The 15644-nt window shown below is 42.3% G+C and overlaps 2 protein-coding genes across 2 annotated transcripts; both read left to right on the forward strand.

The window, feature by feature from the left end:
- The first annotated feature begins 930 nt into the window (after positions 1 to 930).
- LOC102705931 lies at positions 931 to 3979 on the forward strand. Its single transcript, XM_040525702.1, has 2 exons — positions 931 to 1381; positions 2196 to 3979. The coding sequence occupies exons 1-2, from the start codon at positions 1264 to 1266 to the stop codon at positions 3731 to 3733; spliced, it is 1656 nt and encodes a 551-aa protein (XP_040381636.1). The 5' UTR covers positions 931 to 1263; the 3' UTR covers positions 3734 to 3979.
- Positions 3980 to 4940: 961 nt separating this feature from the next.
- Positions 4941 to 12132, forward strand: LOC102706213 (probable homogentisate phytyltransferase 2, chloroplastic). The gene is made up of 11 exons (XM_015839213.2): positions 4941 to 5280; positions 6811 to 6932; positions 7018 to 7164; positions 7264 to 7489; positions 8190 to 8263; positions 8438 to 8530; positions 9694 to 9811; positions 10545 to 10607; positions 10931 to 10963; positions 11422 to 11498; positions 11576 to 12132. The coding sequence occupies exons 1-10, from the start codon at positions 5086 to 5088 to the stop codon at positions 11494 to 11496; spliced, it is 1146 nt and encodes a 381-aa protein (XP_015694699.2). The 5' UTR covers positions 4941 to 5085; the 3' UTR covers positions 11497 to 11498; positions 11576 to 12132.
- The last annotated feature ends 3512 nt before the right edge of the window (positions 12133 to 15644 follow it).

A 15644-nucleotide genomic window follows, 5' to 3' on the forward strand; every position in this document is an offset into this window, starting at 1 on the left:
ACGATTAGAAAACAATTCATAATTGTACATGAGAATTAAAAAAAAAAAGCCATGGCGGCCACTTCTTCTTCAGTCTTGAAGCAACAGTTAGTTATAAATCCTGAAAATGACAGTTTGATGTGGTTAAATATATGCGCATGTCGAAGAAACGGATATTCCCATTGCATGTCCTTGCAATTTAATTCATATCTTGCCTTTCAATTCTACGAGCTAGCATTTGCAGTGTGTAGCACGTTGCTGTTCTTGCTCCATGAATCTGAATACTTCCACTGTTCAACTCAGAGAACTGCAATCCACTTGCTCGACAGAGTTTCTTGTCCCAGCAAGCTACTCTCCCTTCACCACATCACCACCGGAATCTTTCAACTCCGAGCACGCAGGTCAGCTCCCCTCGTGCCATTTGTGTGAAAATACTAGTCTACTACCAAGTCCTTATCTGACCAAGCCATATGATACACAGGCATGAGCTTAGAAAAAAAAGATGTCTGATTTGTCATGTGTGTCTATCTGACCCAACCAAATAGCTCTTCGAGTCTGCAACAACCGCAGCTCATGGCGCGTAGTGGTGGTTGCATTTGCTAGCTGCTGCTAAACCTTCAGTTCGCAGCACGTTTTTTCCTCTCCTGCTCCAATGATGCATACATACAGACAGTTCGAGAGCAGCAGCACAAGTGTACAACTACCTCCATCCAGCTGCTAACACGCATGCATCCACACTAGTTGAAACAGGCAAGCAAACACCAAGCAACATCTTCGTGTGTTTCTCATGGAACTGATCATGCTGACATGGATGGATGCTGCAAACATTAATTAGTGTGTGTATGTGATGCAGTTTTAATTAGGCTTGTGTCATGAGGATGGAAGAGCCGTCAAGCCAAGCCACACTTCTTAAAGCCAAGCCGGCCAAGATATGCAGGTAGGGATCACTAGAAGCGAAGTCATCGCCGCCATCATCAGGCAGGGCATGGAGCTGTGAGTGAGCTGACAGAGCTTGCAAGCACATTGCTTTCTTGCAAGTAACCACAGGCCAGAAGTAGACGAAAAGCAAGCCAATCCAAGCCTGTGGAGGAGAGGAGTCGATCGGAGCCGTCTTTGCCAAGTCGCTGTCTCGTCGAAAGGGACAAGGGTCTCCTGGACAGAGGTCTCACCCGTTAAAATCTCCATCTTTTTTCTCTTCTTCCTCTAGCTGTGCAAGTGAAGGAGAGAAAGGAGCAGACTGAATTCTCCCGGCTCGTCGTCGTCGTCGTCGCTGTGTGCGTGCTAATGCGAAGGAGCAAGTGGTGCTTGCCTTGTTTGCCCATGGCCAGCACGGCGGCGCTGCCCGTGGAGACGCCGTTCTCTCTTCCGGCTCCGCTGCCGGCGTGGCCGTCGTCGTCGTCAGGTACGACGTATTGCATGTTACTTCGTGCATGCCTTTGCGTTTTTCTCTCTCTCTTTCTGTTTCATATGATACACGAATTGATGGTTTTGTGTGCCTCTTGAATTGATTCTGTTTCTTGCAAAACTAGTTTTTGATTTGATCATTACAGCATTGGTTGCGTTTGTTAAAGGTTTGCCTTTCTCTACTCTGTCACTGCACTTTCTCACGCACATCTGCCTTCGAGCAAATTCTGAATTTTTGTCCGATCTTGTCTAATGTCTTGATCATGCATTCGGCTTGTTTTTGTACATAGACCCAATTTGTGCCCTCTAGAGCACAAATCCAGCCTGATCGAAACATATCCAGAAAAAAAAAAACATACGTGCATGACAAATGTAGAAGTTATATGCTTAAATGCAATTGAGGCAGCTTTAGGTAAAGCTGCAGTGGTAGATTACCTGTAATGACGACTTGGAACATACTTTGCTATATTCATGCGTTACAAGATCCTCCTCTACTCATCTGTGGCTCTGGTTTGATGCTAGAATTGGTCCGTCCTTTTCTGATCATGTATTGATAACCATGATTTCCAAAGAATAATCTTGTGCTATTATCAAGCTAGCCAAGGTTACTCTGAAAGTCAAACGCTCATCCTTATTCTGAACACCATTGCTGTCGTTATGACCTGCTAATTTTTTTTTCAGCTCTATAAACACTTAGGCATAACTGTCCTGTTCTTCCTTATGATCTCCCATTTTGATTGGCTGAGTTTTGTGAATTGTGAATTTGCCAACTCGAACATCGTTGGCTGACTGGCGTTTCTGAATTTTTTCAGTTTCAGACGGAGGATTTGCAAAAGGTAGAATAAACCTTGGAGGCTTAGAGGTGCGCCAAGTCGCCACATTTGACAAGGTTTGGTCCACGGCGAAGGGCGGCGAGGACGGCCTCGGCGCCACCTTCTTCAAGCCGGCGGCGGTCCCCGCCGGCTTCTGCACGCTCGGCCACTACGCGCAGCCCAACAACCGGCCGCTCTTCGGCCACGTCCTCGTCGCCCGGGACGCCTCCGGCGGCGGCACCGGGGCGCTTCTTGCTCCGCCGCTGGACTACACGCTCGTCTGGTCCAGCCCCGACGGCGCCGGCCACTTCTGGCTCCCGGCGCCTCCTGATGGTTACAGGGCGATCGGCGCGGCGGTGACGGCCACGCCGGAGAAGCCGCCGCTCGACGAGGTCAGGTGCGTCCGCGCCGACTTCACCGACGCGTGCGAGGCGGAGCCCAAGGAGATATGGAGCGGCGATGGGTTCGCCGCCACCGCCCTGAGGCCCGCGGTGCGCGGCGTCGACGCCCGCGGCGTGCACACTGGCACGTTCGCGACGGCGGCGAGCGCGTCGGCGTTGGCGTGCCTCAAGAACAACAGCGCGGCGTACACGTCGTGCATGCCTGACCTCGCCCAGGTGAACGCCCTTCTCGCCGCCTACGCGCCGCAGCTGTTCCTCCACCCCGACGACCCCTACCTGCCGTCGTCGGTTACGTGGTTCTTCCAGAACGGCGCGCTGCTGTACCAGAAGGGCGGCCAGACGCCGACGCCGGTGGCCGCCGACGGGTCGAACCTCCCCCAGGGCGGCGGGAACGACGGCGGGTACTGGCTCGACCTGCCGGTGGACAACGGCCAGAGGGAGCGGGTCAAGAAGGGCGACCTCGCCGGCGCGAAGGTGTACGTGCAGGCGAAGCCGATGCTTGGCGCGACGGCGACCGACCTCGCCGTGTGGTTCTTCTACCCGTTCAACGGGCCGGCGCGGGCGAAGGTGGGACCCCTCACCATCCCGCTGGGAGAGATCGGCGAGCACGTCGGCGACTGGGAGCACGTGACCCTGCGAGTGAGCAACTTCTCCGGCGAGCTGCTCCGCGTCTACTTCTCGGAGCACAGCGCGGGCAAGTGGGTGGAGGCGTCGCAGCTGGAGTACCTCGACGGGAACAACCGGCCGTCGGCGTACGCGTCGCTGCACGGGCACGCGCTGTACGAGAAGCCGGGGCTGGTGCTGCAGGGGAACTCCCAGCTGGGCGTCGGGATACGCAACGACTGCGCCAGGGGGAGCAGGGTGGACACCGGCGGCGCCGGGCGGTACGAGGTGGTGTCGGCGGAGTACCTCGGCGCCGGCGCCGTGGCCGAGCCGGCGTGGCTCCTGTTCGACAGGGAGTGGGGCCCGAGGGAGGAGTACGACATCGGCCGCGAGATCAACCGCGTGGCCAAGCTGCTGCCGCGGTCGACGAGGGAGAAGCTGCGCAAGCTCGTCGAGAGCGTCCTCGTCGGCGAGGGGCCGACGGGGCCGAGGATGAAGGGCAGCTGGAGAGACGACGAGAGGGACGAGAAGTGATTTTTCTCAAATTTTAAACAAAGTGGCGAGTGAAGTGATTTCACGAGTACATTACACCCAAGTAGGTCTGCAATTTTTTTTCCTTTTTTTAGTAATGTGTATATTGAATTTGAAACTTAATTCCTTTATGATGTTGTATTTATATTGTAAAATACTATTTTATCTTTAGTGTAACTTGTGTGGGCACTTGAAAGGTGAAAATTCTCACGCACTTTTCACTAATTATTTATTATTTATAAATATGTCAGTTTGCAATCACACCTATAAACGAAACCGTTTTTGATGCGCGATGCGCCACAGTGGTTGGGCCTCCCACTGGGCTTCCGCCTGTGTTCCACGTGGTCCACGCCTACGAGCCGTCGTTCTGCAGATCCATATTTTTCAGATCGTTGAGTATACATATATAAAAATTTTATTCATAAATTATTTTTCGTTTACAAATATATTGTTTAACGAGGGGATTTTTAAACCCATCATTCCTATATAAAAGTTTATTTTCTTTTAGGTCGTTTATATATATATTATTTATAAATTATTTTTTTACAAAAAATCTTTTAACGAGGGGATTTTTTAAATCCTAGCGGGAAATTCGCTCCCAGGGTAGTCTAACCTACAACCTGAGTATCCCTAACAGCTCATCCATTCTAAAAATAGAGGATGAAGAGTAAAAGTTGAGCTTCAGCAGAACATCTATCTCATCATATATTTTTAGATGTCATCTATATTAGGATTGAGAAACTCTATATTTAGATATTCTCTCCAATCCTCTAAATAGATACAGAGGATGCCATAAATAGATGATTTAGAATAACAATGTTTTAAATAATCATCCAAATGAAGATATGGATGGTTAAATTTAGATGAGCTGTTGGGGATGCTATGAGTAGCGGTAAGGAGCCACCTAACAACTAAGCTAGAGGCCCGTTTGCAGTTCAAACGAAATTTTAACTTGCTGATCTTTGTTTGTTGTAAAATTTTAGTTGATGACTCCTAATACATGCTATAATAAAAGTTTTTTCTTGACATTCACTTTTTATCTATATGTAAATTTATTTATAAACCATATGTATGTTTTATATATGTATTTAAATTTATTAATACATGTTATACGAATGTAAGTACGACCATAACCTGATAAAAGCTTATAGTATTTATTCCTATCCTGGAATCTTCTTATTTTAACGCAAAGAAGAGAGCTTCCTCTCCGTAGCCATAGGATAACAAAAGTACGGCTCTCATCATCCAACGCTCGCCGTCCGTCTTCCATGAGCAGCCTTCCTGCCACGTCATCAATGGCGATGGGTGGCTGAGAGTCAAAACTCCCCCACTCTTGGTCTCCCCCCACTCCCCCCATGGCGTCCCTCGCCTCCCCTCTCCCCTGCCGCACCGCCGCCGCCGCCGCTCGCTTCCCTGCCGCCGCCGCCGCCGCCAGCGGCAGTAGGCGCATCGTCGGCCCGCCCGCTTCCCCACTCCTCTCCTCCGCTTCTGCGCGCTTCCCCCGTTCCCCCCGCGACGCCGCACCTCGCCGTCGGCGCGACGCCGTCCGGGTAAACCTGCCACTTCCAAGTCCTACTTGATAACTTCAGGTTATACTAGTTAGTTAGTTAGTTAGTTAGTTAGTTACTCAATGCGAGGTTACCCCACGGCTGTATCACGAGTAATTATTGTTCATGCGATTGCGCTGATTATATATCTAGAAAAACATATGTGGAGTACTAAACAGGAGCAGCTCTAAGTTGCTGCTCTGTCAGTGTGCCGCAGCAAGTTTATTTGCTATGTTCTCTAGGCTAACTAGCTGGAAACTGTGATACCGGAAGCAAGCATAGACTCAGTTGTTCAGGGCTACATATATACTACATTTCATCAGTTTATCTTACTACGTTTTGGCCGGAGTATGCGATGCCACTTATCTTACTTCATTTCAGCTGGAGTATACAATGCCATGTTTCTTTTATGAATGTAGTATATTAAAAAATAATCCTGTGCAGCATCTTGGATGATTATTTGAAGCTAATACGGTTTGACTGGTTCTAGAACCAACATTGTACAGCATATGTTGTCTCTTGCTTGAAATTTTCTGAAAGCTTGTGGCGATAGGTGCCATATTTGCTGAAGTAGTTGGTCTGGCTGGCAGCAATAAACACAGATGATAGATTTAACTGTGAATAAGCTTGTAGATTTAAGGCAGTTAGATAGTGCAAACATGGATTCAATTATTTAAGTCAACCTGCACAGTTTGTAGGCATGAATAGACGTGTTGGGATTTCATCTAGACTCTAGTGATAGAGGTTAATATGGTGCCTACTGGCTCCGATTCCAACATGAAGCAGCGTTTATGGGCATAAAGAAACAATCTTGAACATGTTGTTTAAATGATCAAGATATTTCTTTTTTTTCTTTTCTCGAAAATGCAAGAGAATTGTGTTTCATTTCGTTAAGGGGAAGAAAATAAAGGGAAAAGGATACAAGGAAGGAGACATAAAACTCTCCTACCGCAAGACACTCATCCTAACTACAAACCAGCCTGCCAGACTAGCTGCCTAGGTTTGTCAAACCACTAAGCATCTTTGAAGGGAAGATGCTCCACCAGAGGTTACCCTCGAACCCTACTACCTGCAAGACCGATGCTACACTTGGACTGGTATTACTGAAAACACAGTCATTGCAATGTTTCCAAATCTCCCAAACCACTAAGATAACTAGGGAGTTGAGACATTTCTTTTGTTTAGCCAATTGATTTTTCCTACCAATTGAGCCAATGTTCATGGTAATTGGTACAGTTGTACCTACTGATCACTTCAAATTTGACAGTGATGTCAGTACTTTAACAGTGCTGTGAAAATTAGAGTTTCCAGATGCGGGGTTGTAAAAAGGTTTAGATACATTGGGCATGATCTATCAGCTGTTTGGCCTGACAACAAGTATAATGTATGTGATGACCTGTTTAAATGATTCACGAGAACCATGAGTGAATGCACTCGTTGTTGTTACTTATTTTCATCATCACTATGTTTATTGAAATAAAGTATGTGCCTTGTTATGTTCATTACTGCAATGTTGACCTCGTCCTGGTTCAGGTGTGCTCTCAAGCTGGTGCGGCTGGACCAGCCCCATTATCGAAGACATTGTCAGATCTCAAGGACTCTTGCTGGAGATTTTTGAGACCACATACTATTCGAGGAACTGCTTTGGGATCCATGTGTGGTTCTAGTTTTGCATTTATAGCGGTAATGATCAAATAATTTTTTTCTATTTTTGGTGCTAATATTGCCTTGTTAATACAGAGCATTGGTTGCTAGAGCTTTGATAGAGAATTCCCATCTGATAAATTGGTGGTTGGTATTCAAAGCGTTTTATGGGCTTGTGGCATTAATCTGTGGCAATGGCTACATAGTTGGGATTAATCAGATCTACGACATTAGAATTGACAAGTATGTAACTCTTTATACCTTCATATAAGAAAATTGTTGTGATGTTAAGCTATTTATCTAACTGTATTCTGCCATTTCTTATTTTATGCTACTGTACAGGGTAAACAAGCCATATTTACCCATTGCTGCCGGTGATCTCTCAGTTCAGTCAGCATGGCTATTGGTTATATTATTCGCAGCTGCGGGATTTTCAATTGTTGTGACTAACTTTGGACCTTTCATTACCTCTCTATATTGCCTTGGTCTATTTCTTGGCACCATATACTCTGTTCCTCCATTCAGACTGAAGAGATATCCTGTTGCTGCTTTTCTTATCATTGCAACGGTACTTTGCTCCTACCTTCTCTTTGTTCACTTCAGTAACCATCGGTATATCTATAAAAAAATTAACTGTGTTGAATTTGTCTGATTTTTAATGCTTTAGAATCATTCTTAACATAATCTGCTCTCAAATTATTACTGGCTAAATTACGTATTTAAAAGAAACACCTAAATCGTTTTATTCAGTCTATGTGAGCACATAGCCTATCTTCTTCAAAGTTGAAATGGCTAATCTGTGAGGTACATTCCTATACCTAATTTGAACCCATCTGATTCAAAGCTTATGGAAGTGACAAAATTTGTGAGATGTCTGCAGTTCTGCATAACTAGTAGATGATAAGAAGATGAAGAGATAGCCTGTAGCATAAAGAGAACATGAAATTATACCGGCCTCGAACTTATTTGCCAGCTATGCATGGCTGGCAAAACAGTGTGATACTGTGACGAGCAGCACAATCATTCAATCTTGCTATCCTAATTTTCTAGAATAGATCTTTTAATACCTCATAAACAATGATTTTTTTAGGCACATAAACAATGATTATGCAGTTTCCTGATAATTGGCAAATAAGCTGTGCAATTCAGAAACTGAGAAATCTCTGGGTTTATGTTTTGTGATTTTGATTACTACACTCATATTATTTTTGAATATTTCATTCATTATAGCTTCCTTCTTTGACAATTCCTTTCAATTTATTTATTAGGTCCGTGGTTTTCTTCTCAACTTTGGTGTGTACTACGCTACTAGAGCAGCACTAGGTCTTACATTCCAATGGAGGTAAAACAGTCACTGGGAATTTCTTTAAGCTTAATTGATACTGATTAGCTTTATATTAAGATAGTAGATATCTTGTATTGATCCAAATGGTAGACTCTGTGAAATCACATTGCCTGACAGGCATCCAGAGATGACCATGATCTCTAATGCCTTATGATATCTTTCTTTCTGCAGCTTGCCTGTTGCTTTCATTACATGTTTCGTGACTTTATTTGCTTTGGTCATTGCTATAACCAAAGATCTCCCGGATGTGGAAGGGGACCGCAAGTGAGTTTCTAGTTGGCACCTGGCTCTGTACTTACGGAAGTTTTTTTTTTCCTTATCAAAGATTATGTTGATTTTTTCGTTTGTTTTGGTGCGTAAGTCTGACAGTAACAGAAAAATGTGCTTGGGAGAAGTCAGGTACCTTAGGTCAGTACCAGTTTGTATCAGTGAAAAATGGATGATATGTTAAATCATGTCCTCATGGAAACTTGAATCTACAAGTGGATTCCTGCTGGTTACCATGGGAATCAGAGGTTCAATCTAAATTAAATAATCTATAAATGGAGTAAAAAACTGGTTGATTTTCTAATACCAGATTCTTACTGGGATTCCCACGAATTGCCAGTTGCTAAGTGCTTACTAGTAGTATTTGAAATCTGGCTACCTGTAGGCAACATAGCCACTGGTAATCATGTGAAAAATAGTTTTTGCATACCGTCACTAGTAAAATTCCAGCTATCTTTTCATGAACATCAGAGTTAATTTATGTGTTTTGAAGCTGAACTGAACATCATGGGAATATTGCATGCACAGTGGTGATGAAGGCACAGAGTGACAAGCCATTCATTGCTATTTGGATAATTGCAATCTTTAGACTAAAGGTCCCAGAAAGATGCCAGTAATTGATTCCAGCACCTAGTTTCTTGACCAAGGCTAGAAGACTGGCATCTGTAGAAAACAAAACAGTATCAGAGTACTGCTGTGGTAACTAGCTTACAAGACTAGAGAGAACGTTGCTAACTCTGGCAAGATAATAAGCATTGATCTATAACTGAAATAAAAGACAGGAACTTCACCACATCACCTGGTTATAAAAAAGAGAAGAAAACTGGACAGCTAATCTACCTGCATTGCATACTTTTACTTCTCCAAGCTATGCCAATTAGCCAGAGTCAAGAGAAGCTGGATAGCCCATATTTGGGAGAACTTATCTGAAGCAATCAATTAAACATTGGACATAAAAATATTTCCCAAAGATGAGAAAAGGTGCTGACATTGTCAGGTTATATGCATGAGTGTATTCTATATTTAAGCTTTCAGTTTTTGACTGAGCTTTGGTTAAGATTGAGTAGAAGCAACTTGAAGCAGTTCTGCTACACTATATAATCGTTTAATAAATATCAATGAGTGAACTACTAAACACTCTACCTTTTCTTCTCCTGTAGATATCAAATATCAACTTTGGCGACTAAGCTCGGTGTCAGAAACATTGCCTTCCTTGGCTCTGGTTTATTGATAGCAAATTATATTGCCGCCATTGCAGTAGCTTTTCTCATGCCTCAGGTTACTTTACTACTCTAACCTTGGAGCCTGTTTGTCCTTCCAGCTATGCAGAAGCAACACTCCGTTATACATGAAAATGCATGCTGTGCGTTTAACTGGAAATCATTATAGCGTATTTTGTTTGATAATTTATTTCTCTTATTTCAACTGCTGATGATGTTTAGGTGGTAGAAATATACATGAAGGACAATTAAATTGATGTTATATGATAGAAACATAACAGTACAGTACTGTTACTGGTGTTTGTCCTTAGTGTGATTCCACCTAGGATAGGTGATAGTAGCATTTAGTGCTGTTTGGTTCTATGCCAATTTCGGTAGCGATCACATTTTGCATGTACCAAAATTTGACAAGATTCCTTCCTACTTGTTTCTGATTTCCATGCCAATCTTGACCAAAATTTTGCAAGATTAAGGGTTTCACTTCCATACAAGCATTATGACTTCAGAATTCAGATTTTGTTTTACTATTTCACAGCAGGTTTGTATATTATTTGTTTGTTTTGATGATGTTTCAAGCAATTGTATTTTCAACGATTTGCAAATATGATATCCTGCAACTATTCAATATAAAGAATTGCCAAACTGAAACATTTTATATTTCTGAACCACAGCAGCATGTAAATTCTTTTAACCTAACGATATCTCTTGCGCCAAGGCATTTTGATGCATAGTGAATACTAAGACACATTAGCTGGTCCTTTTTGTATGAATGATGATGTTCCGATTTGCAGGCTTTCAGGCGCACTGTAATGGTACCTGTGCATGCTGCCCTAGCCGCTGGTTTGATTTTCCAGGTATGTGTTAGGCTGTCAAAGTTTTATGATTAATTTACTCCATTGTTAACTTACTTCATGGGTTGTGATGATTTACATACTATTGTTTTTTAATTGAATTATAGAAATATACACATGGAAGATCATATTGTTGCAGGGTTAAAGTGTCATCAAAACAATCGCTAAGCAAAGCTTCACATAAATTTCAATAGAAACTATTATGTTTTGGATAATAACTTAATAACCAGCACCGTCATTCACATTTACAGCTGGCATCCTGTTTTGCTTTTTTATGTCTGCTACACATTCATTTCTAACTTCTTTCTTCTGTTCCATTATTTCAGACATGGGTTCTGGAGCAAGCAAAATATACTAAGGTGAAACTTTCAACTTCTATTCCGAGCTATTAAAAAAGAACCTCTTTCGTTAGGAAAAAAGGGAAACCTAATAGTTGCAAATGCTAGTAAAAGGATTTTATATGTGCGACCTTGACTGGTTATTTTACTTGATCAAGTACTTGTTATTCTATTTTCTTTAACATGACCTTACAGTTGGAATATATTTTTTTTGTTCTTTGGATGAAATCTGACCTTTCAACATAAGTAAAAGAGTTCTCAATTTGCCACTTGCCATGTTGCACATGTGAATTAACTGTCATAGTTTTTGGATGAGATTTTAAATTTTGCTAACCCACTTCTTATTGTATGATCACTTGGAAAACTAATGTAAATATCTGATAGGACGTATATTAGGGTATAAATACGATTTTGCGTTCTAATTGCACTTGTGTCACCTTGCTCTGACATAGATATTTACCATTCTCTCTATCTTGCAGGACGCTATTTCACAGTACTACCGGTTCATTTGGAATCTCTTCTATGCTGAATATATCTTCTTCCCGTTAATATAGAGGTAAAATTTATACTAGCATTGCACCGTGTTTTGTAAAGTTTTTGCATTGTATTCATCTTCTTGCATAAAATTGTCAGACCAAGCAATATGACAAGCTCTCCATGTTGAGTGCGGCAAAAAAAAAGCTCATATGAACAGGGAAACGAACATGTCATCCAAGGGAACGAAGTTAGAATTGGAAGACTCTGCTATCTCCCGCTCTCCCTCCGGCTGTAAAGGATAAGCGTTGTTGTGCATATATATGAAAGTAAAGTGATTAAAGAGATGCTACTAGAATCCTCATAGAATTATATAGTGGTCGTCATCAGTGGAATATGCCGTGCCGTTGAATAAACACTGTTATCTTATAGAGCAAGTTAACAGGTTATTAGGTCCTGTCTTTTCTTCTTTTCTTTGAGATGTACTAGACCTGTCTGAGTTTTGAGGGATTGAGCTTAGATTTGTTGGATTGAAGCTATTGTCACAAACGGATTATGCTGTTGGGGGCTAAAGGTGACCTTGCTTTCTACTACCAGAGAGGTTGATGGTAGATTGGTAGGTCATGACTTGAGACAACTCACCTTGACAACATGGAATCATATCTTCTGGTACAATAAGAAAGAGAGTAAATTTTTATGGTTAAAATTATAGAAAATCACATTATTATGACTTGTGGCACATAACTCTATACATTTACTTGAATTTTTCATCTTATAAAATGCCTATGATATTTGAGTCATTGATTTCTTAGTACCGATGGTTGGTTTAACTTTTATGTATTTTGTATTTTGAATAATATTGTTTTAGATATGCTAACTTTGAGTGATGATTTGTTGTAGATGCCTGTCGAGGTAGACAATCATGCATGTAATAGTCGTGGTCGTAGTCATGTTAGATGATGTAACCGTATATCGCAGGATGCGAAAGAAAAGAAAATATTTTGTTGACGAGAGAAAGCTACAATCATCATAGTTGACCATGTAGACGGTGAGTGTCTTTGGATGTGCCTTGTATATGTGTTGGGCCGTTCGACAGATGGTATAAGTTAATTTAGCCTCATCGTTTTTCGGACGTAGGTTTTTCGAACTGCTAAACTATATATTTTTTATAAAAGTTTTCTATATGAAAGTTGTTTTAAAAAATCATATTAATCTATTTTATATTTTTTAATAATTAATAATTAATTAATCATGTACTAATCTATTACTATGTTTTTTCATGCCGGGTGGCCTTGGTCCATTTTGATTGGGATGGCATCGTCATGCCGACCCCCTCTCCTCCACTTTGCTCTTCGTCGGTTCACCCGAGGCAGCCTCCTCCACTTTGCTCTTCGTCGGTTCACCCGAGGCAGCCTGGCAGCGAAGCCCGACAACTAGACCTGTCACTGTGGAGAGGTATTAGGCAATCTATATCCAAACATGTATATATTTTTAAGAAAATTACTCATATATAAATTAAATGGGTATTACCCAAAGGGTATGGATAACCCATCAATAAAGATAAGGAAGAGACATATGTGGGTGCTATATTTAGAAATTGATTAAAATTTGTACAAAGTTGCTCTTAGACATAATAAATAATCTCACCAAATTTCAATCAAATTTGATAATTTTTTATACGGTACACACTAGTTTAAAAAATTTAGGTCTGAGTTTATACATACTAAATGAGTACCAATAATAAAATAGGTAAAATAAGTAATACCCTCCTTATACCCAAAATTTCAATGGATAATTATTTTTTACCCATAACTTACCCAAATGACATGTATATTCAGGGTATGGGGTGGGTAAATAACCGGTGGCAGGTCTACCAACGACGCCAGCCTCAGCGCACCGCCCAATGTTGTTGGTGGTCTGTCTTTGCCCGACTCTGACGGCCTGCGTCTTCTGGCCTCAGCCCGATGCTGTTGGCCTCCGCCCGACTTCAATCTGCGAGAGACCGTAACAATTTCTTTTTTCTCGATCAGTGCACACTCCTCATTTCAGGTATTTTGAGGTCCCGTTCGAGGGTGGGGATAGAGGTAGGGACCGGATTTCTCCCGAGTTTCAATTCGAGCCTGAGGCTAAGGGTGTTCCAGCCATCGCTGCCCCCGTTGCCAACCCTAGTCTGGGCCAAGTGCTTCAGGGGTGATTGGGATGGGCATCGTCACGCGCACGATGTCATCATCGCGCGCATTAGCTTGACATGTATTTTTTTTAGATCTTTGTATGAAAGATGCAAGATTTATGAATTTTAATAGCTATTTAACTGTGTAAATGATATGATTAACTTATATAAATTTTAAAAAAAATCTTAGAAAAATAAGATAAACTTCTATACATAAACCTTTTATAAAAATATTTGGTTGTCCATGTCACTTGCATGATGGCACGACCGCACGACACATCCCCGCCCCCGCCGCACTGGACCCGGAACTGAACTCGGCATGATGGGCCTGGATTGTAGCTTTGCTACCTGCTGGGCTGATGCGATTTCCTTACAAAAGGCCCATACACTGCGCCAACCAGGCTGCAGAATCGCCATTCGACCCCCAAAAAAAAAAAGAAAAAAAAAATAACGCTCTTGAACTTGCCGACGGTACGCGGCGCTGTCTGCTGTCGCTTCGGGTGCTACACTGCTATATGATGGCTTCGGCTGGAGGTAGGTTCCCGTCTTCACCGTGCCCCTGTTCCCCGGCGCCGTCACCGGCCCCGGCCGCACCGAGCAAACCAGGCCGATTGCCGTTCGCCGCCACACCCACTGCACCTAACCTAACCTTGCCCTGTCCCCGTCGCGGGTATCCGGTAGATCTGAGCGCGTAGGCGAGAAAATAACGAGTGGATCGCTGGCACGAAGGGTTGAGTCGAGTGTTTGCACCTTATCTTTTTTACTTCTCATTATGATTATAAGCTAGAATTTGCGTATTTATCGTTAAATTTGTAATTAATTTTAATAATTTTCTATTTCTCAGTCTTAACTTTTAGATTGCTAATAGGGTCACCGACTCACTGTGTAACGGTAGTATAGCACCATATAGGTCTAGAAATCTCAAGTTCACGTATAAACATTTCCTCCGGTTGGTTTTACAGGTCAGAATCTCTCGTCCTTGGCATCCAGTGAGACCATGATGGAGCAAAAGGGGTTGCAAACTGATAAATTTTGAAGCGTTAATTAATCATAACAAAGCTGCCTTACAACGGTAGCTCTGCGCGATTGGTACTGCAAAGACTCTTTTGTTTCTGCATGCCTTGCTGTCCCGCCGGCGCTTTTCTCGACTTAAAAGTGGGTGAAAGGCAAAAAAGCAAAACATGGGCAGAAATGTTTGAATTCATATACACGTAAGCGTGAACTCTGAAAACGACCGTCACTCGCGCTAGAGAGTAGAGAATGTAGAATTTTTCAAAATTAGATTTGAGATTGGATCAAATTCCTGGCAGCTTCAGACTAGTAGATCTACGCATGAACAATTATTGCAACTTATGCGCGTTTGGCACTCTAGTTAGTTAACTAAGTCTCTCTCGTTTCCATGTGTACGACTAACTCTCTCTCGTTTCCACGCATACGCTTCCCGAACTGCTAAATGGTGTAATTTTTGTAGGAATTTTCTATAGAAAAGTTGTTTTAAAAAGAATATTAATCTATTTTATATTTTTAATAATTAATTAATCATGTACTAATTTATTATTACGTTTTCCGTGTCACACATAAGTTATCTTACGCCCCCTACCGAACGTGGCTTTACCGGGGATGTTTATATTCAAGCATATTTTACCACAACTCAATCTATTAAGGCGTTCCCAATGCTAGAAACTATCGTGGTTTCTATACTCTAGGACATCGTGTCAAGAAACTATCTTTCACAATGCATCTTTTGTATCTTGTTATCACATGATCCACTCGTCTCTCTCTCAGTCTTATTTTATGTGAAGACACAAAGTCTTGATCTATAACCAGTTTCTTCATTTCTGTCTCTCTCCTCAATAAATAACATACCACATCAACAAATTGGTTACGTGACATAGCAATAAATACAGATAGAAACTACTCCCGAGTCTGCACTGTGAATGCCCTTATAAACATGGCAAAGACACATAAAGTGTAACCATTAATTTGTTGGTCAAACTTTGACTAGAAAATTAGGGTACACATGTGGGCTAATATGCGATGGTTTAGTTCTCAACCAAA

This window comes from Oryza brachyantha, chromosome 7 (genome assembly GCF_000231095.2).
Source record: "Oryza brachyantha chromosome 7, ObraRS2, whole genome shotgun sequence".
NCBI lineage: Eukaryota > Viridiplantae > Streptophyta > Magnoliopsida > Poales > Poaceae > Oryza > Oryza brachyantha.

Coding starts and splice junctions, on each gene's coding strand:
- LOC102705931 (XM_040525702.1), top strand. CDS start 1,264: ATGCGAAGGAGCAAGTGGTGCTTGCCTTGTTTGCCCATGGCCAGCACG. Junction 1,382..2,195: donor GTGGCCGTCGTCGTCGTCAG/GTACGACGTATT, acceptor GAATTTTTTCAG/TTTCAGACGGAGGATTTGCA.
- LOC102706213 (XM_015839213.2), top strand. CDS start 5,086: ATGGCGTCCCTCGCCTCCCCTCTCCCCTGCCGCACCGCCGCCGCCGCC. Junction 7,165..7,263: donor TACGACATTAGAATTGACAA/GTATGTAACTCT, acceptor GCTACTGTACAG/GGTAAACAAGCCATATTTAC. Junction 10,608..10,930: donor CCGCTGGTTTGATTTTCCAG/GTATGTGTTAGG, acceptor CCATTATTTCAG/ACATGGGTTCTGGAGCAAGC.